Here is a 23,635-nt window from a genome sequence, read left to right as displayed (position 1 = left end):
AGGTGCTGTGCTCCATCATCGCCGGTGCCCTGCACTATCTCTACCTGGCCGCCTTCATCTGGATGCTGCTGGAGGGCGGGCACCTCTTCCTCACTGCACGGAACCTGATGGTGGTCAACTACTCAAGCATCAACAGACTCATGAAATGGATCATGTTCCCAGTCGGCTATGGCGTTCCCGCTGTGACTGTGGCCATTTCTGCAGCCTCCTGGCCTCACCTTTATGGAACTGCTGATCGGTGAGCTCGAATCCCACCCTGTGTCATGGACAGTTTCCTAAGAAAGATTTGAGGGCAGCATTCATGATGATGGTGGGAATATACATAACCAATGCACTCTATGTTCTCCTTTATAACAGCTCTAACCTCTTTCCCAGCAAGGCAGGGTGAGATGGTGGTAAGAGTTTGCAAGGTTCTGGAAGTCTTATACAACCAACAGGTTCATATGCCCACTGCACGGTAATGTACCAATCCACCAAGACAGCAGGGTTTGCAGCAGAGAAAGAGCTTAATGAGGCCAGGTGTGGTGGCTCACACCTGTAATCCCAACAATTTGGGAGGCCAAGGTGGGAGGATCACTTGAGGCCAGGAGTTCAAGACCAGCCTGGGCAATATAGCAAGACCCTCATCTCTACAAAAAATTAGCTGAGCACAGTGGCTCACACCTGTAATCCCAGCACTTTGGGAAGCCCTGACAGGAGGATCACTTGAGTTCACGACTTCAAGACTAGCCTGGGCAACATAGAAAGACCTTGTGTCTACTAAAAATTTAAAAAAAAAAAAATAGCCAGGCATGGTGGTTCACACCTGTAGTCCCAGCTACTCAAGAAGCTGAGATGGAAGGATTGCTTCAGCCCAGGAGTTCAAGGCTGCAGTGAGCTATGCTCAGGCCACTACATTCCAGCCTGGGTGACAGATCGAGACCTTGTTTCCAAAAACAAAGAGCTTAATAATCTCAGGGCGCCAAGCGAGGAGATAAGAGAAGACTCTCAAATCAATCTCCTCAAGGAGTTCTGGACTGGGGCTTTTAAAGGGATCATAGAGGGTGTGGAAGCTGGAAAATGTGGGTCATTGATTGTTCAGGGTACAGCAGATGAAATCATCAGGAGACGGAAACTGCCTTCTTTGGTGACTTAGCTCCTTCTGTGGTCCTTCAGAGCAGCTGAAGTCAGTAGTTTCACTGGTACACAGGACCTGAAAGAATATCTCAAGGGGAAACTTCATTTTTTTTGTTTTGTTTTTTTGTTTTATTGAGACAGAGTTTCGCTCTTGTTGCCCAGGCTGGAGTGCAATGGCACAGTCTTGGCTCACTGCAACCTCCACCTCCCAGGTTCAAGCGATTCTCCTGCCTCAGCCTCCCAAATAACTGAGATTACAGGTGCCCACAACCACGCCCAGCTAATTTTTTTACTTTTAGTAGAGATGGGGTTTCACCATGTTGACCAGGCTGGTCTTGAACTCCTGACCTCAGGTGATCCACCCACCTTGGCCTCCCAAAGTGCTGAGATTACAGGTGTGAGCCACCGCACCTGGCTGAAACTTCATGTTTTATAATATTTAAGTTGTTACCTATAGAGCAGTAAAGGGAAACTGTTATCTAGGATCTGTGTGATTCTGGGATAACAGGCACCAAACAGCTAGGAGGAAGCAGGTCAGAGAGCAAGCTGACCTGGCAGTGAATCCTGGATGTGCTGCAAGTTTGGCTTGTTTTCATTTCTCCCCCTTTTGTCTTCTCTGATTATTTTTATAAAGTTTATAGGGATGGCTTCAGAAGGAGAGGGTTTGGGGTGTTGTTCAAAAGACCATCAAGATGAATAAATAATAGAAAGAAGAGCTTTAAGGTCGGGCACGGTGACTCATGCCTGTAATCCCAGCACTTTGGGAGACCAAGGCAGGAGAATCGCTTGAGGCCAGGAGTTCGGGACCAGCCTGGCCAACATGTGAAAACTCGTCTCTACTAAAAATACAAAAATTAGCCAGGCGTGGTGGCACACACCTACTCAAGAAGCTGAAGCAGGAGAATCGCTTGAACCTGGGAGGTGGAAGTTGCAGTGAGCTGTGATTGTACCAATGCACCCCAACCTAAATGACAGAGTGAGACTCTGAAAAAAAAAGAAAAAGAAAAGAAAGAAAGAAAGAAAAGAAAGAAAGAAAGAAAGAGGAAGGAAGGAAAGGAAAGGAGGAAAGAAAGAAAGAAGGAAGGAAGGAAGGAAGGAAGGAAGGGAGGGAGGGAGGGAGGGAGGGAGGGAGGAAGGAAGGAAGGGGAAAGGAAAGGAAAGAAAAAGAGAGAGAGAAAGGAGAGCTTTATTGGCAATATTGGTTTGCAAACCAAAAAAAAGAAAGTCTCCAGCATGAGCCAAAGGTGCTCCCTCTTTGAAAAGGGGAAGGACAAGTTAGGTTTTATGCCTCACTAGACCTGTATTGCACAACAGAGTCATACACATTCAGGAGGTTTGGAAAAGCTGTACCTATTTAAGACGAGAGCAGAGTGCATGCACAATGGATAAACATATATATATAACATATATCCCATGTTCACTTTGGGGCAGGATTTCAGCATTAAAATAAGATGGAAAAGCTGGGCGCAGTGGCTCAAGCCTGTAATCCCAGAACTTTGGGAGGCTGAGGCGCATGGATGACCTGAGGTCAGGAGTTCGAGACCAGCCTGGCCAACACAGTGAAACCCCGTCTCTACTAAAAAGACAAAAAATTAGCCGGGCGTGGTGGTGCGCACCTGTAATCTCAGCTACTTGGGAGGCTGAGGCAGGAGAATCACTTGAACCCGGGAGGTGGAGGTTGCAGTGAGCTGAGATCCAGCCTGGGCAACAAGAGCGAAACTCTGTCTCAAAAAAAAAAATGAAAGACCAGGCATGGTGGTTCATGCCTGTAACCCCAGCACTTTGGGAAGCCAAAGAGGAAGGATTGCTTGAGCCCAGGACTTCAAGACCAGGCTGGGCAACATAGCAAAACCCCATCTCTACCAAAAAAAAAAATTGTTTTAATTAACTGGACACAGTGGTGCATGCCTGTAGTCCCAGCTACTCAGGAGGCTGGGGCGGGAGGATCAGTTGAGCACATGAGTTCAAGGTTCCAGTAAGTCGTGATAGAGCAACTGCACCACAGCCTGAGTGACAGAACAAGATCCAACTCTAAAAAATATATAAATAAAATAAAATAAATAATGAGGAGGAATGTGGCTCTACACCAAAAGTTGAACCAAAGGACACAAAGACAGTTTGTGCACAGCCTCTATAAACTAACTGAAACTGGCTTAAGATCCATAATTGCTTTGACGGTTTCCCTTTCCAGTCAGAGTTATAGTGGTCTGGATCGTATATCAGAGGTAGGAGGGAACTGATGGCTCCTACTGTTAAGGAGTTTAGCAAGCATGGGTTTTCTTGTAGCCAGAGGAATTCAGAAAGTTGCTTCAACAGCCAGGCCCTGAACCCTCGACCCATAGGTAACTTGGTTTCCTTAACCTTAGGGTCCATCTTAGTGGATATAGAACTGTCTATTTCAATCTCTCGGATCACAAGAGTTAGGTCCCAACTTTATTCTTCTGTAATTTGAGCTCTCAAGTCTCAGTCCCCTCATTAGCGAGATGAGAATAATAGTTGTCCCCATTGTTCCAACCTCACAGTGCTGGTGTGAAAATTCAACAGGACTGTGCTCCTAAAATGCTTAACAGGACACTGTTCCTCCTAGCTGTTTGGTGCCTATTATCCTAGAATCACACCACAGTTACTAAAAAGCTTAAATTCTATTAAAACCCTAAAAATCTGGTAATGTCACAAAGCTGTGTCCACCCCAGCCAACAGAGATCAATCTAGCTATATTAAATCACATACTTAAATTACAAATTAAACTCTCTGTACACATACCAATTTAAATGTGTATCTCCAATTGTGTGTAATAGGTTCAATAAGGATCTAAATGAAAATACATTTTGTATACTACTACTTCAAAATACCTTGAGCTATGAGTATTTTTTATGTTGCAGCATCCATTTTAATTTGAGCACGTAATTTGTTGTTTTCATTTTAATCATAAAAATAAGACAAGTTTGTTAAAATTTTTTCATAGTTTTTGAAATATATAAAGTAAAAAGTGAAAGTGGCTGTCACATGATGTGTGGATCCAAGTTGCAATCAAAATGTGTAATCAAAGCTGATTGTTGGCCGGGCGTGGTGGCTCACGCCTGTAATCCCAGCACTTTGGGAGGCCAAGGGGAGCAAATCACGTGAGGTATGGAGTTCAAAACCAGCCTGGCCAACATGGCAAAACCCCATCTCTACTAAAAATGCAAAAATTAGCCGGGTATGGTGGTGCACATCTGTAATCCCAGCTATTCAGGAGACTGAGTCAGGAGAATCACTTGACTCCAGGAGGCAGAGGTTGCAGTGAGCTGAGATCGCACCACTGCACTGCAACCTGGGCAACAGAGCAAGACCCTGTCTCAAAAAAAAAAAAAGCTGATTATCATCAGCTGACTTTCTTTTTATTTTATTTTTTATTTTTTATTTTTTTAATTTTTTGAGATGGAGTCTCAGTCTGTCACCCAGGCTGGAGTGCAGTGGCGCGATCTCAGCTCACTGCAAGCTCCGCCTACCGGGTTCACGCCATTCTCCTGCCTCAGCCTTCCGAGTAGCTGGGACTACAGGCGCCCGCCACCACGCCCAGCTAATTTTTATATTTTTAGTAGAGATGGGGTTTCACCATGTTAGCCAGGACGGTCTCGAGCTCCTGACCTCGTGATCGCCCATCTCAGCCTCCCAAAGTGCTGGGATTACAGGCGTGAGCCACCGTGCCTGGCCTGTCATCAGCTGACTTTCAAGAGAAATTGGCAACAATTCTCTGGTAGGAAAAGAGTCACTTTATGTTGATCTCATGTGCTTTCTCTGATCTCTCTTTGTATCTCTTTTCCCATTGTTCCTAGATGCTGGCTCCACCTGGACCAGGGATTCATCTGGAGTTTCCTTGGCCCAGTCTGTGCCATTTTCTCTGTGAGTATGTGCCTTTGATGTTCCCAAACTAAGAAGAACCAAGAGAAGTGCTGGGTACAAGATGGTACAAGGGGCTTGCATTTCCACTGTTGGGTGGTTTGATTTTCCACCTGCTACCAATTCAGTCCCATGTACAAGAGGGTAGGACTACTGTGTGCAATTTAAAGTGGACACCATACATTACTTTAACCTGCACTCTGCCTTGTTTGTGTTGGTCCTGCAGGTGAATTTAGTATTGTTTATCTCGGTCTTTTGGATTTTGAAAAGAAAACTTTCCTCCCTCAATAGTGAAGTGTCAACCATCCAGAACACAAGGTAGGATGTGACAAATGGTACTTCCTATTCCCTTTCCTTCTGCCAATCCTTCCTACTTATCCATACACACATACATTCAACAGCCATGCTCCCAGGACTAGCAAGACCACTGTAATCTTCCACCATCACAATTAATGAGAACCTGAATTAGCTAGAATACAAGCTAAGCTGCTGTGATAAAGAAAAAAATCTCCAAAAAAAAAAAAAAAAAGAATAAAATAGAAGTTTATTTCAGTCTCATGTTGCAACCCAGAAGTGACCAGTTCAGGGCTAATAAAGCTCTGCTCCACACAGTGTTCTAGGGTCTCAGGTTCTTTCTACTTTGTTGCTCCACCATCCTCTAGAAGGATGTTGCCCTTGTCAATATCCCCTCCATGGGAAGGAGGTAATATAGGAGTTGCACTTGCCACATTTGCTAATATCCCATTGGCTGATCTTGGTCACATGATAACACCCAGCTGCAAGGGAGGCTGGGAAATGTAGTCTCTACCCTGACCATGTGCCTTGTTTTAAAATTCAAAGGGGAAGAGAGCTAACACTAAAAGGAAGATGAAAAGGGAGAAAAACATTCGTTTCTGCCACACTACACAGGATGCACACAGGAGTATATTTTTTATCAAAAGAAACCAACTCAGATTTGCTAATCCAACAGTTACTAAAAAGCTTAAATTATATAGAAACCCTAAAAATGAACCTAGTAATGTCACAAAGCTATGTCCACCCCAGCCAATAGAGATCAATCTAGCTATATTAAATCACATGCTTAAATTACAAATTAAACTCTCTGTACACATACCAATTTAAATGTTTATCTCCAATTGTGTGTGGTAGGTTCAATAAGAATCTAGATTAAAAGATATTTTGTATAATATTTCAAAATATCTTGAGGTATGAGTATTTTTATGTTGCAGCATCCATTTTAATTTGAGCATGTAATTTGTTGTTTTCATTTTAATCATAAAAATAAGACAAGTTTGTTACATTTTTTTCATAGTCTTTTGAAATATATACAGTAAAAAGTGAAAGTGGCTGTCTCTTTTCCTGCTACTTCCACTTCCCAGGATGCCAGAATTAACAGCCTGTATGATGTGTGAGATAAAATACGACATTTTCCCAGAGCTTCTCTGTGCACTTTTAGGTAGAACAGACCAACACACACACAATAGGATCACACTATACAAACTGTTCCTCAATTAGCTTTCCTCACTTATGTAATATCCTTAATAATTACAGATATATATAATATATATACATATAATATAGATATTATATGTGTATGTATACACATATATACACATATACATACACATATAATATATTCTATACATATATAACACAATATATATTTTACATACACTATCACTATATATTGTGATTATATATTGTGATAATGTATGTAAAATATATATGTACATATATATATTGTGTGTGTATATATGCCATGAATACTATAAGTAGGATGGCCTCATATCTCAGCTTACCTGGAACAGTCTCAGTTTATGTCTTTTGACACAATGTAATTATTAATAGTACCCCTTTTATTTTTTATTATTATTTTTATTCTTATTGATACATAATATTTATATACATTTACAAAGTATTTGTGATATTTTGATTCATGCATAAAATGTGCAATGATCAAATCAGGGTATTTAAGGTATTCATCACCTCAAACATTTATCATTTCCTTCTGTTAGGAACAGTACATCTCCTTTTAATCACAAAAGCCTTCCTGTTTGAATAACAAAGTATATGACCCCGGCCGGGTGGGGTGGCTCACACCTGTAATCCCAGCACTTTGGGAGGCCGAGGCAGGTGGATCATTTGAGGTCAGTCGTTCGAGACCAGCCTGGCCAACATGGTGAAACCCCGTCTTTACTAAAAATACAAAAATTAGCTGGGTGTGGTGGCATGCCTGTAATCCCAGCTACTCAGGAGGCTGAGGCTGGAGAATCGCTTGAACCCATGAGCTGAGATCACACCACTGCACTCCAGCCTGGGCAACAGAGCGAGACTCCATCTCAAAAAAAAAAAAATTATATGACCCCTGTCTATAAATGATGAGTGAGAGAGAGAGAAAGCACCCAGGTTTTAAAATGCCTTATGTATGTGTGGTACTAACTTTGTCCCATACATTGTCCTAAATACTTTCCCATTAAAGTTTCACGTAATCTTTATAGCAACCCCATGAAATAGGACAATTATTAAGATAAGGGAACTGAGGCTGGGTGCAGTGGTTCACGCCTTTAATCCCAATACTTTGGGAGGCCGAGATGGGTGGATCTCTTGAGGTCGGGAGTTCAAGACCAGCCTGGTCAACATGGTGAAACCCCATCTCCACTAAAAATACAAAAATTAGCAGGACATGATGGTGCATGCCTGTAGTTAGTCCCAGCTACTGGGGAGGCTGAGGCAGGAAAATCGCTTGAACCCTGGAGGCAGAGGTTGCAGTGAGTCGAGATCATGACATTGTGCTCCAGCCTAGGCAACAGAGCAAGACTCCATCTCAAAAATTAAATTAAATTAAATTAAATTAAAAAGATGAGGGAGCTGAGTTGCAAGAAGGTAAAGCAGCTTTCCCAAGATCACACAGGTAGCCAGTGCTGGCTTCCATTTAAACCCAGGTAGTCCAGCTCCAGAGTTCTCATTATTAACAGCTAACTAGAGGGGTGTTCATGCTCATTATTAGTTTTTTGACATCCTAATCTCTGACTTCCTCCTCCCAGGATGCTGGCTTTCAAAGCAACAGCTCAGCTCTTCATCCTGGGCTGCACATGGTGTCTGGGCTTGCTACAGGTGGGTCCAGCTGCCCAGGTCATGGCTTACCTCTTCACCATCATCAACAGCCTCCAAGGCTTCTTCATCTTCTTAGTCTACTGCCTCCTCAGCCAGCAGGTAAACACTGACCCCTTTCTTTGTTACTTTAAACTTAAGAAAATTTTGGAAATGGAGTTTAATGGGGATTTAAGTCAACATTCTCTAAATGTTCCATATGAGATTATAATCCACCTGTAAACACTCTCTCTATTTTCTCTACTTTAAAAATGCTACTAGTTGTTAAGATACATCATTTATTAACACATTTCAGAATATAAATAATTGCTATGTCAAAAAAAAATCATGCCTTTTTCTCAGTTTTTCCACTCGTAATAGTCAGCTAATGCTGTGTAACAAACAACCTCAAAAAATCTCATTGGTTTAAACACAAATATTTGCTTTTCTTATTCTGGGGTCTACAGGTCTGTTGGGGTTCACCTGATCTTAGCTAAGCTCAGCTTGCCTTTGCTCCAGGATGCAGATCAGGTTTAGGCCTGCTCCTTGTGACTCATCCTGAGGCTTAGGCAGAAGGGGGAGCAACTCCCCAGCAAATATTCTTCTCCTAACAATGCTGAAATCACAAAAAGGCAGACCCTACTGGGCAAGGTCACTCAGGCCTGTGATTCTTCCTCCGCTAATATCCCATTAGCCAAAGCAAGTCACACAGCCAAGCCCAAAGTCAATGGGAAAAGAACACTCAACCCACCAAGAGACTAAGACAGAGTGTAATACAACTACAAAAGAGTGAATCGTGGAGATCAATAATGCAGCTAACACACCACTTCACATGAATTATTTTTTTTCCAACTATTATTTTATTTACATTACTACCTTAAATTACATGGAAAAAAAACACCCAAGCAGTTCTGCCCTATTTCAGAAAAAGTTTCCAATCGGCAGGGTGCGGTGGCTCACGCCTGTAATCCCAGCACTTTGGGAGGCCGACACAGGGGGATCACTTGTGCTCAGGAGTTCAAGACCAGCCTAACGAATATGGCGAAACCCCGTCTCTACTAAAAACTACAAAACAATTACCCAGGTATGATGGAGGCGCCTGTAATCCCAGCTGCTCGGGAGGCTAGGCAGGATAATCGCTTGAACCCAGGAGGCAGAGGCTGCAGTGAGCCGAGATCGCACCACTGCACTCCAGCCTGGACAACAGAGCAAGACTCCGTCTCAAAAAAAAAAAAGAGACAAAGAAAAAGCTTCCAATCAGTACCAATTATATAGTGCTGGGATTACAGGTGTAAGCCACCATGCTGGGCTGATTTATCTCTTTTTCTTCAGGACGTATCAGATGATACATGCCCCTCAAAGCCCTCACTGTCCCAAACTAGGTCACATCCCAGGATCACACAGCCTTCCTTCTAACACTGGCTGTCTTCAGGGGCAAACTCATAGATCCATCCCAGTCTGCTATTGCAGTTTTTGCAACTCACATCTCAAACCATGGAACAGCAGTGGGCATGATGAGGTCTTGAACTTCACTGTACTGCCGGTTAACTGCCTTGTTATAGAGAAACTGGGGCCAGGTACAGTGACTCATGCCCATAATTCCAGTACTTCAGGAGGCTGAGGCGGGAGGCAGAACTCATCTCCACTTGGTTCACAGGCACCACTGGCAGAGTGTTTGTTTCATCATCATCATTGTCATTTTTTTTTTTTTTTTTTTTTTTGAGACGGAGTCTTGCTCTGTCACCCAGGCTGGAGTACAGTAGCTCAATCTCGGCTCACTGCAACCTCTGCCTCCCAGGTTCAAGCGATTCTTCTGCCTCAGCCTCCCGAGTACCTGGGACTACAGGCGCATGCCACCATGCCTGGCTAATTTTTTTTTTTTTTTTGTATTTTTAGTAGAGATGGGGTTTCACATGAGCATACGAAAAACACTTACATATACTCTTCCCTTAGTTTAGCTCAGTTTTTGAGGCATATCATAGCATCCAGTTTTTGTTTGTTATTCGTTTTTTTGTTGTTTTGGTTTTTGTTTTTTGTTTGAGACAGAGTTTGGCTCTTGTTGCCTAGGCTGGAGTGCAATGGCGTGACCATAGCTCACCGCAGCCTCCGCCTCCCGGGTTCAAGTGATTCTCCTGCCTCAGCCTCCTGAGTAGCTGGGATTACAGATGCACGCCTCCACACCCAGCTGATTTTGTGTTTTTAATAGAGATGGGGTTTCTCCATGTTGGTCAGGCTGGTCTCGAACTCCCGACCTCAGGTGATCTGCCCGCCTCAGCCTCCCAAAGTGCTGGGATTACAGGCTTGAGCCATCGTGGCTGGCCTAGCATCCAGTTTTTAAAGATATATATAGTTTTATTTCATATGGCTACTAAATTCAAAACACTTTATTTGTCTGCAACTGAACAGTAGTGTGTGTCCTCCAAGAAGGTCCCTTACTAAGGGGTGCTCAGGGATAATCTGGACTGCACGCTATCTCCAGAATGGAACCCAGCCAAGCGTGGTGGCTCATGCCTGTAATCCCAGCACTTTGGGAGGCCGAGGCAGGCGGATCATCTGAGGTCAGGAGTTCAAGACCAGCATGGCCAACATGGTGAAAGCCCGTCTCTACTAAACAATACAAACATTAGCCGAGAGAGGTGGCACCTGCCTGTAATCCCAGCTACTCAGGAGGCTGAGGCTAGAGAATCACTTTAACCTGGGAGGCAGAGGTTGCAGTGAGCTGAGATCACACCATTGCACTCCAGCCTGAGCAACAGAGCGAGACTCCTTCTCAAAAAAAAACAAAAGAAACTACCCCAGAGGGTTTCATTTTGTTTATATAACGAGTATAAGCACTCATTGTTTGTGTTATTGTTATGTATTTATTTATGTGTAGGTATGGGTGTTTATGGCATATCAGAATGGTTCTTACCAGGAGCAATTGTGTTCCCACCACGGGACAGTTAGCAATGTCTGGGGAAATGTTTGTCATAACTGGGGTGGGGGTTTCTACTGGCATCTAGTTGGTGGAGGTCAGGGATGCTGCTAAATATCCTAAACAATGCACACAGGACAGCCCTCTCCAGCAAAACATGATCCAACCCAAGATGTCAATAGCGCCAAGGTTAGGATATCACGGTGTGGCAGATGCTGTCCACGGCCCTCTCATATCCCTTTGGCTTCTGTCTCTACATGCCTGGAGTTGCTTGTCGCAAACACCCATGACTGTGCCTGAAGGCTTCGTACTGCCCACAGGACATGTCTGGCCCATGCACAGGGCAAACTGGTGATGCCAAAGAGTAATGGCCCTTGAGACCGGCCATCAACCCATGACTGATGGGAGCTGGTGGATAAATACCCCAGCTCCCTCCTCCTTCAGGCAAGTTGACTCTAAGGTAGTTCCATGCTCTATCCCAGAGCTCCTGAATGGGGCTGAGCCCCAGATTCCCACAATGGAAATAACCTTAATTATGCATTTTTTACCAGCTGCCTTCTCTTCCCTGTCCTGCTTCCTCGTTGCTCTACTGGTGCTTCTTGGGATCACCCCTCAAATAAACTCCTTACACTTCAATCCTTGTTGCAGGGTCTGCTTCTGAGGTGCCCAAAACCAAGACACATTGAAGGGTACTACCAAAATATTATTGGTGATTTTCACTAGATTGAGGAATTATATGTAACTTCTATTTTCTTCCTTTTGCATATGCATATCTTATAAATTTTCTATTTTTTCTTTTCTTTTCTTTTCTTTTTTTGAGATGAAGTGTCGCTCTGTCTCCCAGGCTGGAGTGCAGTGCCGTGATCTCAGCTCACTGCAACCTCCGCCTCCCAGGTTCAAGCAATTCTCCTGCCTCAGCCTCTGGAGTAGCTGGGATTACAGTCATGAGCCACCACTCCCATCTAATTATTTTGTATTTTTAGTAGAGACAGGGTTTCACCATGTTAGCCAGAATGGTCTTGATCTCCTGACCTCGTGATCCACCCGCCTCGGCCTCCCAAAGTGCTGGGATTACAGGTGTGAGCCGCCACACCTGGCCATAAATTTTCTACAACAATTATATACCCTGTAATGGAAAATTTTTATTGTGGTAAAACATATATAATATAAAATTTACCTTTTTAACCATTTTTGAGTGTACCGTTAGTAGCATCACATTCGCAATGTCATGCAACCATCGCCAACATCCATCTCCGGAACTTTATTCATCTTCCCAAACTGAAACTCCATCCCCATTAAACACTAACTCCCCATTCTCCTTCCCCCCAGGCCCTGGAAACCGCTTTTCTACTTTATGTCTATATGGATTTGACTACTTTAGGTACCTCATATAAGTAGAACCATACGTATTTGCCTTTTCATGACCAGCTTATTTCACTTAGGCTGATGTCCTCAAGGTTCATCCGTGTGGTAGCATATGTGTCAGAATCTCCTTCGTTTATAAGACTGAATAATATTCCATTGTACGAATAGACCATGTTTTGTGAAAATAAATAAATAATAATACATCTCTATCCTCTTCCTGACTCACTGACCTTTCTGCTGTTCACCAATATTAGCAAAACCCATCCAGGTATTTCCTTTGATGTTCCAGGTCCAGAAACAATATCGAAAGTGGTTTAGAGAGATCGTAAAATCAAAATCTGAGTCTGAGACATACACACTTTCCAGCAAGATGGGTCCTGACTCAAAACCCAGTGAGGTAAGTGAACATCTGAATTGTTCTAATGTTTTACATACTCCTCTCTTGACACTGCAAACTTCCTCTAGTTTGGGGTTTTTTTGTTTGTTTTTGTTTTTGTTTTTTAAGTTCTGAGGTTACATGTGCAGGTTTGTTACATAGGTAAACGTGTGCCATGGTGGTTTGCTGCACCTATCAACCCGCCACCTAGGTATTAAGCCCAGCATTGGCTGGGCATGGTGGCTCACGCCTGTAATCCCAGCATTTTGGGAGGCTGAGGTGGGTGCATCACCTGAGGTCATGAGTTCAAGACCACCCTGACCAACATGGTGAAACCCCATCTCTACTAAAAATACAAAAATTAGCCGGTTGTGGTGGTGTGCACCTGTAGTCCCAGCTACTGGGGAGGCTGAGACAGGAAAATCACTTGAACCTGAGAGGTGGAGGTTGCAGTGAGCCAAGATCACACCATTGCACTCCAGCCTGGGTGACAGAGCGAGACTCCGTCTAAAAAAAAAAAACAACAACAAAAAAAAGCATGCATCGGCTCCTTTCCCTAATGCTCTCCCCCTTCTAACCTCCCCTAACAGGCCCCAGTGAGTGATGTTCCCCTCCCTGTGTCCATGTGTTCTCATTGTTCAGCTCCCACTTATAAATGAGAACATGCGGTGTTTGGTGTTCTGCTCCTGAGTTACTTTGCTGAGCTTCCTCTAGTTTTTAATTTATATTTTCCTTTTTTTTTTTTTTAAGAGACAGGGTCTTGCTCTGTCGCCCAGGCTGGAGTGCAGTGGCACGATCATAGCTCACTGCGGTTTCAACCTCCTGGGCTCAAGCAATCCTCCCATCTCAGCTCCCCGAGTAGCTGAGACCACAGGTGTGCACCACCATGCCCTACTAATTTTTTTTATAGAGAGAGAGATGGAGTCTCCCTATGTTGCCCAGGCTGGTCTTGACCTCCCAGTTCAAGCAGTCCTACCACCTCAGCCTCCCAAAGTGCTGGAATTACAGGTATGAGCCACCACACCTGGCCTATATTTTCCTTTTTCAAAGATATGCTCATGTTATTCAATTTCCACAATGTAAAATAATAATAATAAAAAGGAAGCCAAGGGCCGGGCACAGTGGCTCACGCCTATAATCCCAACACTTTGGGAGGTCGAGGTGGGCAGATCACCTGAGGTTGGGAGTTCGAGACCAGCCTGACCAACATGGAGAAACCCCATCTCTACTAAAAATACAAAATTAGCTGGGCATGGTGGCACATGCCTGTAATCCCAGCTACTCGGGAGGCTGAAGCAGGAGAATCGCTTGAATCCGGGAGGCAGAGGTTGCAGTGAGCCAAGCTCATGCCATTGCACTCCAGCCTGGGCAACAAGAGCAAAACTCTCTCTCAAAAAAAAAAAAAAAGGAAGCCAGGTGTGGTGGCGCTGTAGTCCTAGCTACTTGGGAGGCTGAGATGGGAGGATTGTTTGAGCCCAGGAGTTTGACACCAGCCTGGGAAACATAAGGTAGCTTTGAGGAGCTAGTCTTAGTACAAACTCGCTTTCCTGGAGGGTATGAGGAAGAGTCCTTTTCCTGATAACCTGGTTTGAGTTCCTCATTCTTGTTATATTGTTCCTCAGTGACTACTCTCTGCTCACTAACAGCACTTAAGCTGGTTTTCATATGTATTCTTGTTGTGTGAAGATGTATGGGTAAAACATATCACCAGAACCAATGCAATCTAACACAGACTCCCACTGGGGGAAATTTACAAGCATACAAACATAGGCATAGCAGAGTGATCATCTTCCCCCAAATGCCCACTGTCCATAAAGATGTGCATGTGGGCCCACAGAGTGGGGGTACACCATGGAACAGGCTCCAGGGGAGGGATTCTGCCCCAGCTGCTCTGCATAATTACAGAGGATGGGTGCAGGGAATCATGGGACCTTTCTGGGAGAGGAAATAGCCCTGTTGGAAAGATGATACTTCTGGAATCTGGTTGCTGGTATTCTGTTCTTCCATTGCACTAACTCAGGCTCAGTGCACCGCAGAATGAGCTTTCTGCACTATGTGACATTTCATTCCGTATTTGGCTTTTTGAATAAATGACAGAATAGACGTCTAAAAAGAGGCTGGGCATGGTGGCTCACACCTGTAATCCCAACACTTTTGGAAGCCAAGGTGGGAGGATCACTTGAGTCCAGGAGTTTGAGACCAGCCTGGGCAACATAGTGAGAACCTGTCTCTTCTTTTCTTTTCACTTTTTTTTTTTTTTTTTTTTTCCGAGACAGAGTCTCACTCTATCACCCAGGCTAGAGTACAGTGGCACGATCTCGGCTCACAGCAACCTCTGCCTCCTGGGTTCAAGCGATTCTCCTGCCTCAGCCTCTTCAGTAGCTGGGATTACATGCGCCCGCCACCACACCCGGCTAATTTTTTTGTATTTTTAGTAGAGATGGTGTTTCACCATGTTGGCCAGACTGGTCTCGAACTCCTGACCTCAAGTGATCCGCCCGCCTTGGCCTCTCAAAGTGCTGAGATTACAGGTGTGAGCCACTGGGCGTGGTGGCAGGTTGCTGTAATGCCAGCTACTCAGGAGACTGAGGCAAGAGAATCGCTTGAACCTGGGAGGCAAAGATTACGGTGAGCCAAGATCGTGCCATTGCACTCCAGCCTGGGCGACAAGAGTGAAACTCTGTCTCAAAAAAAAAATTTGATTAATATTAGGCTTAATTATTCTCAACAAGAGTAAAAGTGCCAACTGTTGACTGTGACCTATGAAAGGTTTCCCAGATAATCCAAAATAATTCCCAAAGCTGCCAGCATTCCAGTTACTGGTTCTCCACAATGAAATAAGGAAAATCATTTTTATTATTATCACTTAACATTGTGGAAATTGAATAATATGAGTGTATCTTTGGAAGGGGAAAATATCAAATATAACCTGGGCAGTATAGTGAGACCCTGTCTCTACAGAAACATCAAAGAATTAACCAGGTGTAGTGGTGCATGCCTGTAACCTGTAGTTTCAGCTATTTGGGAGGCTGAGGCAGGAGTGCTTAAGCCCAGGAGGCAGAGGTTGCAGTGAGCCAAGATCATGCCACTGCACTCCAGCCTGGGCGACAGAGCAAAACCCTGTCTCAAAAAAAAAAAAAAAAAAAATATATATATATATATATATATATATATACACACACACACATGTATATATGAATCTCTCTTTCAGAAATACATTAGCTTTGGCAGGGCATGGTGGCTTATGCCAGTAATCCCAGCACTTGGGGAGAACAAGGTAGGGGAATCGCTTGAGGTCAGGAGTTTGAGACCTGCCTGGGCAACAAAATAAGACCCCATCTCTACAGAAAAATCTCTGTGCTTTTATTTTTTAGGCACAGAGTTTGAGTAAAAAGCTAATGAAACTCTTTCTCTATGGACAAATTTGACCTTGGGTTAACTTTCTAACTCTGTTCCCAAGAAACTTGATAAAGTTGGAAGATCAGTTAGGTCGCCGGGCAATGTTGCCTATGGAAAAAGTCATGCTTGACTTGTAAATTGCATCTGGATGGGAAATTCTGTGAATGAACCATAAATACCAGGAAGGAAGATGTAACTTTGAATTTCTTGCACACAACTCTTATAACTAGGCTAGGAAGCACTAACCTCATAGGCTTCTTCAGGAGATGTTGGTTCCTCTGTGGAGCTTGGGGCTGCTAAACCAAGCTGTAAGTTGTGGGGTGCAAAGAGAATATTTGTTGAATTCTACAGTGTGTCAGGCACTATGTTAGATAATGGGCATTCAAAGAGAAACAAAGCCAACAAGACTCTAACCTTTCTTCATAGACAAAAAAACATCCAGGGGGCTGAAATTTCAGAGTGGAATATTATGTCTGAAAATTTATCAAAAAGAAGAATTCTTCCTGCTGAATTTTTGATAAGTCTTCCCACTCTAAGCCAAAGAAGACCACATCTGCCCTAGGATCTTTAAATGCTAGGAGATCATGCCATCCTTGCCTGCTGGTTCAAACTGGGTTTAAATCACTCCTGCTGTTTCTCCATGTTGTTGATTTTGTCTGTTTACTTTATTTTACCCTTACATCCACCTTTAATCTAAACCTCTTTTATAGGGGGATGTATTTCCAGGACAAGCGAAGAGAAAATATTAAAACTAGAATATTCAACTCTATATGGAAAATCATATCCATGGATCTCTTTGGCATTATGAAGAATGAAGCTAAGGACAAGGGAATTCATTAAACGTATCATCCTTGGAGAGGAAGTAATCAACCTTTACTTCCCAAACTGTTTGTTCTCCATAATAGGCTCTCAACAAATGTGTGGTAAATTGCATTTCTCTTCACTATGGTGTATTCAGTCAATGCTTGTCTCTGGAAACCCAAATCATGACCACTGCAAATATTTCCTTGACTTTTTGTAAATGAAGAGGTCCTTTTCCTCAAGTTCTTAGTCCCACTCATCCTAAACTTGCTCTTTTTTTAAGACAGGTTTCATCTGTCACCCAGGCTGGAGTGTAGTGGCATGACTGTAGCTCACTGCAGCCTCAAACTCCAGAGCTCAACTGATTCTCCAGCCTCAGCTTCCCAAAGTGCTGGGATTATAGGCATGAGCCACTGCACCTGGCCATAAACTTGCTCTTTAAACTCACTCATTCCCTCAAACCATCGGCTTCCTACTGGCTTTACTTCCTTGCTAGATACAGGCTAATTTTTTTTTTTTTTTGAGATGGAGTTTTGCTCTTGTTGCCCAGGCTGGAGTGCAATGGCATGAGTGCAACCTCTGCCTCCCGGGTTCAAGCGATTCTTCTGCCTCAGCCTCCCAAGTAGCTGGCGTTACAGGCATGGACCACCATGTCCGGCTAATTTTGTATTTTTAGTAGAGACCGGGTTTCTCTATGTTGGTCAGGCTGTTCTCAAACTGCCAGCCTCAGGTGATCCACCTGACTTCGCCTCCCAAAGTGCTGGGATTACAGGCGTGAGCCACCATGCCCGGGCCCAGGCTAACTTCTATTCTTTTGAGACTGAGTCTCACTCTGTCACCCAGGCTGGAGTGCAGTGGTGAGATCTAGGCTCACTGCAACCTCTGCCTCCTGGGTTCAAGCGATTCTCCTGCCTTAGCCTCCCGATAGCTGGGACTACAAGCACATGCCACCATGCCCAGCTAATTTTTGTATTTTTAGTGGAGACAGGGTTTCACCATGTTGGCCAGGCTGATCTCAAACTCCTGACCTCAAGCAGCGATCCACCTGCTGGGGCCTCCCAAAGTGCTGGGATTACAGACACAAACCATCGTGCCTGATGAGAGATTTTAAGTGTTCTCACCACAAAAAAAAAAGAAAAAAAAGTTATATGAGGTAATCATATATTAATTAGCTTGACTTAGTCATTCCACAATGTAGATATATTTCAAAACATCCTGTTGTACATGATAAATATATACATTTTTGTCTATATAAAACAAATAAATAAATGTTTAAAGTGTAGAAGAGGCTGGACTCTAAACTATGCTGTCCCTCCAAGTAAAAGTTTATTTTGCAAAAAATAAAAGAATTAAAGAATGTAAGAAGATTCAAGTGCATGCCCAAAAGTTCCAGTTCTATGGAACTTAATTAAAAAGGAATACATTTAAGAAGATATTTTACTGGATTATTTTTATTTTTCTTTAGCACCTGTCTGCTATTGATGCTGGGTGATTTTTTTTTTTTAAGTCATCACTCTCAAAAGCCAAATTTGAGGCTTAGAAGACCACGCAGGAGAAGTAGCACAAAGCACTGAGGAAAAAAGTCCAAAAGATTAAAATCTTGGAAGAATAAAAGGAAGACTGGGGTGTTTAATATGAGAATAATAGGAATTTTGGAAGAAAAGAGAGGACACGGCCGGGTGCAGTGGCTCACGCCTGTAATCCTAGCATTTTGGGAGGCCAAAGCAGGTGGATCACCTGAGGTCAGGAGTTCAAGATCAGCCTAGCCAACGTGGTGAAACCCCATCTCTACTAAAAATGCAAATATTAGCCAGGCATGGTGGCGGGTGCCTGTAATCCCAGCTACTTGGGAGGCTGAGGCAGGAGAATCACTTGAACCCGGGAGGCAGAGGTTGCAGTGAGTTGATATCACGCCATTGTACTCCAGTTTGGGTGACAGAGTGAGACTCCATCAAGAAAGAGAGAAAGAGAGAAAGAAGAAAGAAAGAAAGAAAGAGAGAGAGAGAGAGAAAGAGAGAAAGAAAGGAAGGAAGGAAGGAAGGACGGACGGACGGATGGACGGAAGGAAGAAAGAAAGAAAGAAAGAAAGAAGGAAAGAAAGGAGGGAGGGAGGGAGGGAAGGAAGGAAGGAAGGGGAAGAGAGAGAGAAAGAGAAAGAAAGAAAAAGGAAGGAAGGAAGGGAAAGAAAGAAAGAAGGAAAGAAAGAAAAAGAAAGACAGAGAAAGAAAGAAAAGAAAAGAGAAAAGAGGGAAGGAAAAGAGAGGACACATGTTCAGGCCCCTTCTATCCAAAAAGTCTCCCCTTAATCTGCTTTCCCGCTGCAATAGCCACTCTATCTCTCCTCCTCTTTACAGCCAAAATTCTAGAAAAAAAGGCCGGGTGTGGTGGCTCACGCCTATAATCCCAGCACTTTGGGAGGCCAAGGTGGGTGGATCACCTGAGGTCGGGAGTTCGAGACCAGCCTGACCAACATGGAGAAACCCCCTCTCTACTAAAAATACAAAATTAGCCAGGCGTGGTGGCGCATGCCTGTAATCCCAGCTACTCGGGAGGCTGAGGCAGGAGAATCACTTGAACCCGGGGGCTGGAAGTTGCGGTGAGCCGAGATTGTGCCACTGCACTCCAGACTAGGCAACAAGCGCGAAACTCCATCTCAAAAAAAAAAAAAAAAAAAAATTCTAGAAGAAAAGTTGTTTCCACTGTGTTGTCTTCACTTGCTCCAGCCTCCTCACTGTTCAACCACTGCAATCTAACTTCTGCTTGCAACACACGAAAGGATGAACCAATGTCCCAAATGCTTCCTCGGTGCAAAGTCCACTGGTTGTTTCTCAGTCTTACCAAACTTGACCACTGGGTCAACATTTGACTCTTGATCATTTTTTTTCTTCTTGAAGCATTCGCTTCTCTTGGCTTCCCTGATGCCACACTATCCTCCTATAAGGATAGTCAATTCATTCTGGTTTACCCGGGACTTTCCCAGGTTTAGTACCAAAAGTCCCACAATCCAGGAGTCCCTCAGCCCCAGGCAAACCAGAACCACTTCACAAACTCATCTTTGATGATGACACTCATCCCATAGCATCATCGTTTGAGTTCTCCCAAAAGCAAACTCTGAGATAAGGAGTTTAGTGCGTGCAGGTAGATTATTTTGGAGATGATCCCGGGAAACACCAACGGGGTGTGAAGAAATGAAGCAGGGCCGGGTGCAGTGGCTCACACCTGTAATCCTAGCACTTTGGGAGTCCAAGATGGGCAGATCACGAGGAGTTCACATGGACATCATGAGGAGATCACAAGGGCAGAGGTCAGGAGTTCAAGACCAGCCTGGCCAATATGGTGACACCCCGTCTGTACTAAAAATACAAAAATTAGCCAGGTGTGGTGGCATAGGCCTGTAGTCCCAGCTACTCAGGAGGCTGAGGCAGAAGAATCACTTGAACCCGGGAGACGGAGGTTACAGTGGGTGACAGAGCAAGACTCTGTTAAAAAAAAAAAAAAAAAAAAAGTAAGGCAGAGAAAGAACAAGATGTGTTAAAAGATGTGTTATTGCTGGGAGCAGTGGCACACACCTGTAGTCTCAGATACTCGGGAGGCGAAGGCGGGAGGATTGCTTGAGCCCAGGAGTTCAATGTTGCAGTGAGCTATGATTGCACCACTGCACTCTAGGCTGGGCAACACAGCGAGAACCTGTCTCTCTAATTTTTTTTTTTTTTTTTAGCAGAGTCTCTCCGTTGCCCAGGCTGGAGTGCAGTGGCATAATCTCAGCTCACTGCAACTTTCGCCTCCCGGGTTCAAGCAAATCTCCTGCCTCAGCCTCCTGAGTAGCTGGGATTACAGGCACGCACCACCATGCCCGGCTAATTTTTGTATTTTTTAGTAGAGATGGGGTTTCAACATGTTGCCCAGGCTGGTCTCGAACTCCTGGCCTCAAGCGATCCACCCACCTCGGCCTCCCAAAGTGCTGGGATTATAGGCGTGACCCACCACACCTAGCCAGAGATGCTGTCTCTCTAAAAAAAATTTTTTTTAATTTTAAAAATTAACCAAAAATGTGTTAGTTGAGCAGGCTATCTCTCTAGGCAGGTGGAGCTTTACCTTAGTGGGGACTTTCAGGAGATAATGTGGAACATGCATCTCAGAGGGTTGCAGTGAGCTGAGATCACACCACTGCACTCCAGCCTGGGCAACAGAGCGAGACTCCATCTCAAAAAAAAAAAAAGGCAGCTGTAGAAAGAGATCAACAGTGGGAGGCACAGATGGAATCTGAATCCCAGTTGTGCCATTTACCCACTAAATGACAATGGACAAGCCGTGAGACCCCACCTCTGGGCCTCAGTTTGCCCAGGTATAAAATGGGGTTGGTTAGCCAGGTGTGGTGGCACACACCTGTAGCCACAGCTACTTGGGAGGCTGAGGTGGGAGGATCACTTGAGCCCAGGAGGTTGAGGCCACAATGAGCTATGATTGCACCACTGCACTTCAGCCTGGGTGACAGAGTGAGACCCTGTCTTTAAAAAAAAAAAAAAAAAAATGAGGGCCGGGCACAGTGGCTCACGCCTGTAATCCCAGCACATTGGGAGGCCGAGGCAGGCAGATCACTTGAAGCCAGACCAGTCTGGCCAACATGGCAAAACCCCATCTCTAGTAAAAATACAAAAAATTCACTGGGCATTACGGTGCACCTGTAATCCCAACTACTTGGAAGGCAGAGGCAGAAGAATCACTTGAACCCAGGAGCCAAAGGTTGCAGTGAGCCGAGATCACACCACTGCACTCCAGCCTGGGCGACAGAGTGAGACTCTGTCCAAAAAAAAAAAAAGATTGGCGGGAGTTGGTAAATATATTCCAACCTCACAAAGTCATGGTGAAGATTCATTGAGAGCCACTGCATTTATTTACCACACAATATATGTTTGATAAACCATGGTTATTATTTTTATCCAACTATTGCTCCCCTGGACCTAAAGTGGTAAAAAGTGACCTCTTTCATGTTTACCTCTCTGCAATTAGATAATCATGAGAGATGTGGAAGGGAGATAGGTTGGGACCAGTTCCACCAGGGGCCTCCTAGAGACGTGACCACAGCCCCCTGCTTCCCCATTTCTCAATACGCGTATCAGAAAACAACTTCCCTCTTCTGAAACGTGGGAACTTCCCCTGACCCCAGATAAAGTTGCTTGACATAACAGTCCCCTGGGTGGAGGGTTTACAACAGGACACCCACCCACTCAGCAGGCTGCGGACAGTACAGGAGCTGGCTTTGGTAGTGATGCATCAGGGCAGCTGCAGAGGTGGGAGGAGGTGAGAAGAGAGGACAGAGAGAATCAAAACTCAGTAGTGGGATCGTGCCTGTGAATTGCCATTGCACTCCAGCCTGGGCCACATCCTGAGAACCCACCTCTTAAAAATAAATAACGAGGCTGGGTGCAGTGGGTCACACCTGTAATCCTAGCACTTTGAGAGGTCAAGGCGGGCGGATCCCTTGAGGTCAGGAGTTCGAGACCAGCCTGGCCAAAGTGGCGAAATGCTGTCTCTACTAATAATACAAAAATTAGCCGGATGTGCTGGCGCACACCTGTAATCCCAGCTACTCAGGAGGCTGAGGCACGAGAATCGCTTGAACCCAGGAGCAGGAGATTGCAGTGACCCGAGATCATGCCACTGTACTCCAGCCTAGGTGACAGAGTGAGACTCCATCTCAAAAAAAAAAAAAAAAAATTTATAACGAAATAAAAGAACAAGTAGATTTAAAACAAATCAAAGAAATAGGAAGTGAAATCAGCTCCGACCTCTCCCACCACCTGCTCTCCTCACAGTCTCCTTTCTATAAGTACCCACTCTCAGACAAAACAGGAAAGATTCTGCTATTGATTAAGGGTGCTTGTTGATCAATAAATTGATCGCAATCCTTGCATTTTAGGAGGCTGAAGCAGGAGGATTGTTTGAGAACAGGAGTTTAAGCCCAGTCTGGGCAACAAAGCAAGACCCCTGTCTATACAAAAAAAAAAAGAAAAATGAAAATTAGCTGGGTATGGTGGGGCACACCTGTAGTTCTAGTTATACAGGAGTCTGAGGAGGGAGGATTTCTTGAGCTCAGGTGTTTGAGGCTGCAGTGAGCTATGATTACAACACTGCACTCCAGCCTGGGCAACAGAGTGAGACCTTGTCTCAAAAAATAAAATAAGGCCGGGCGTGGTGGCTCATGCCTGTAATCCTAGCACTTTAGGGGGCTGAGGTGGGTGGATCACTTGAGGTCAGGAGTTCGAGACCAGCCTGGCCAACATGGCAAAGCCCTGTCTCTACTAAAAATACAAAAATTAGCCAGGCGTGGTGGCACGCGCCTGTAATCCCAGCTATTCAGGAGGCTGAGGCAGGAGAACCACTTAAACCTGGAAAGCAGAGGTTGCAGTGAGCCGAGATCACGCTGCTGCACTCCAGCCTGGGCAACAGAGCAAGACTCTGTCTCAAAAAAAAATAAAATAAATTGATTGGTTTGGAGAATGTCTACCCACCCTCAGATGCAATTCAGGGATTGTCCAAAGGGAATACTATGTTGAGTTATGGCTAGCTGGGAGTAATACCAGCCCTCTAATTGATATTTTTTGGTTGTCACATGGCCAGGGCAGGAGGGTCAGGCGGGGGTCACTCTGGCAGTTTGTGAATGTTATGGGCCAAATTGTGCCACCCCTCTC

At 44.5% G+C, this 23,635-nt stretch overlaps 1 protein-coding gene across 7 annotated transcripts in view; it reads left to right on the top strand.

Moving 5' to 3' along the window:
• Positions 1 to 17,085, top strand: part of ADGRE3 (adhesion G protein-coupled receptor E3) — a 71,660-nt gene extending 54,575 nt beyond the window's left edge. For all 7 annotated transcript variants that reach the window (XM_054461774.2, XM_063658732.1, XM_054461773.2 and 4 more), the window contains 6 exons: positions 3 to 238; positions 4,935 to 5,001; positions 5,225 to 5,316; positions 8,043 to 8,211; positions 12,657 to 12,764; positions 16,853 to 17,085. In XM_054461774.2, the coding sequence (XP_054317749.2) occupies positions 3 to 238; positions 4,935 to 5,001; positions 5,225 to 5,316; positions 8,043 to 8,211; positions 12,657 to 12,764; positions 16,853 to 16,891 (711 nt within the window). In that variant the 3' untranslated portion in view covers positions 16,892 to 17,085. The remainder of the gene's footprint in view (positions 1 to 2; positions 239 to 4,934; positions 5,002 to 5,224; positions 5,317 to 8,042; positions 8,212 to 12,656; positions 12,765 to 16,852) is intronic.
• Positions 17,086 to 23,635: the final 6,550 nt, after the last annotated feature.

This window comes from Pongo pygmaeus, chromosome 20 (genome assembly GCF_028885625.2).
Source record: "Pongo pygmaeus isolate AG05252 chromosome 20, NHGRI_mPonPyg2-v2.0_pri, whole genome shotgun sequence".
Classification (NCBI taxonomy): Eukaryota; Metazoa; Chordata; class Mammalia; order Primates; family Hominidae; genus Pongo; species Pongo pygmaeus.
The sequence above is the reverse complement of the archived record's forward strand: the minus strand, read 5'-3'. Positions and strand labels throughout refer to the sequence as shown.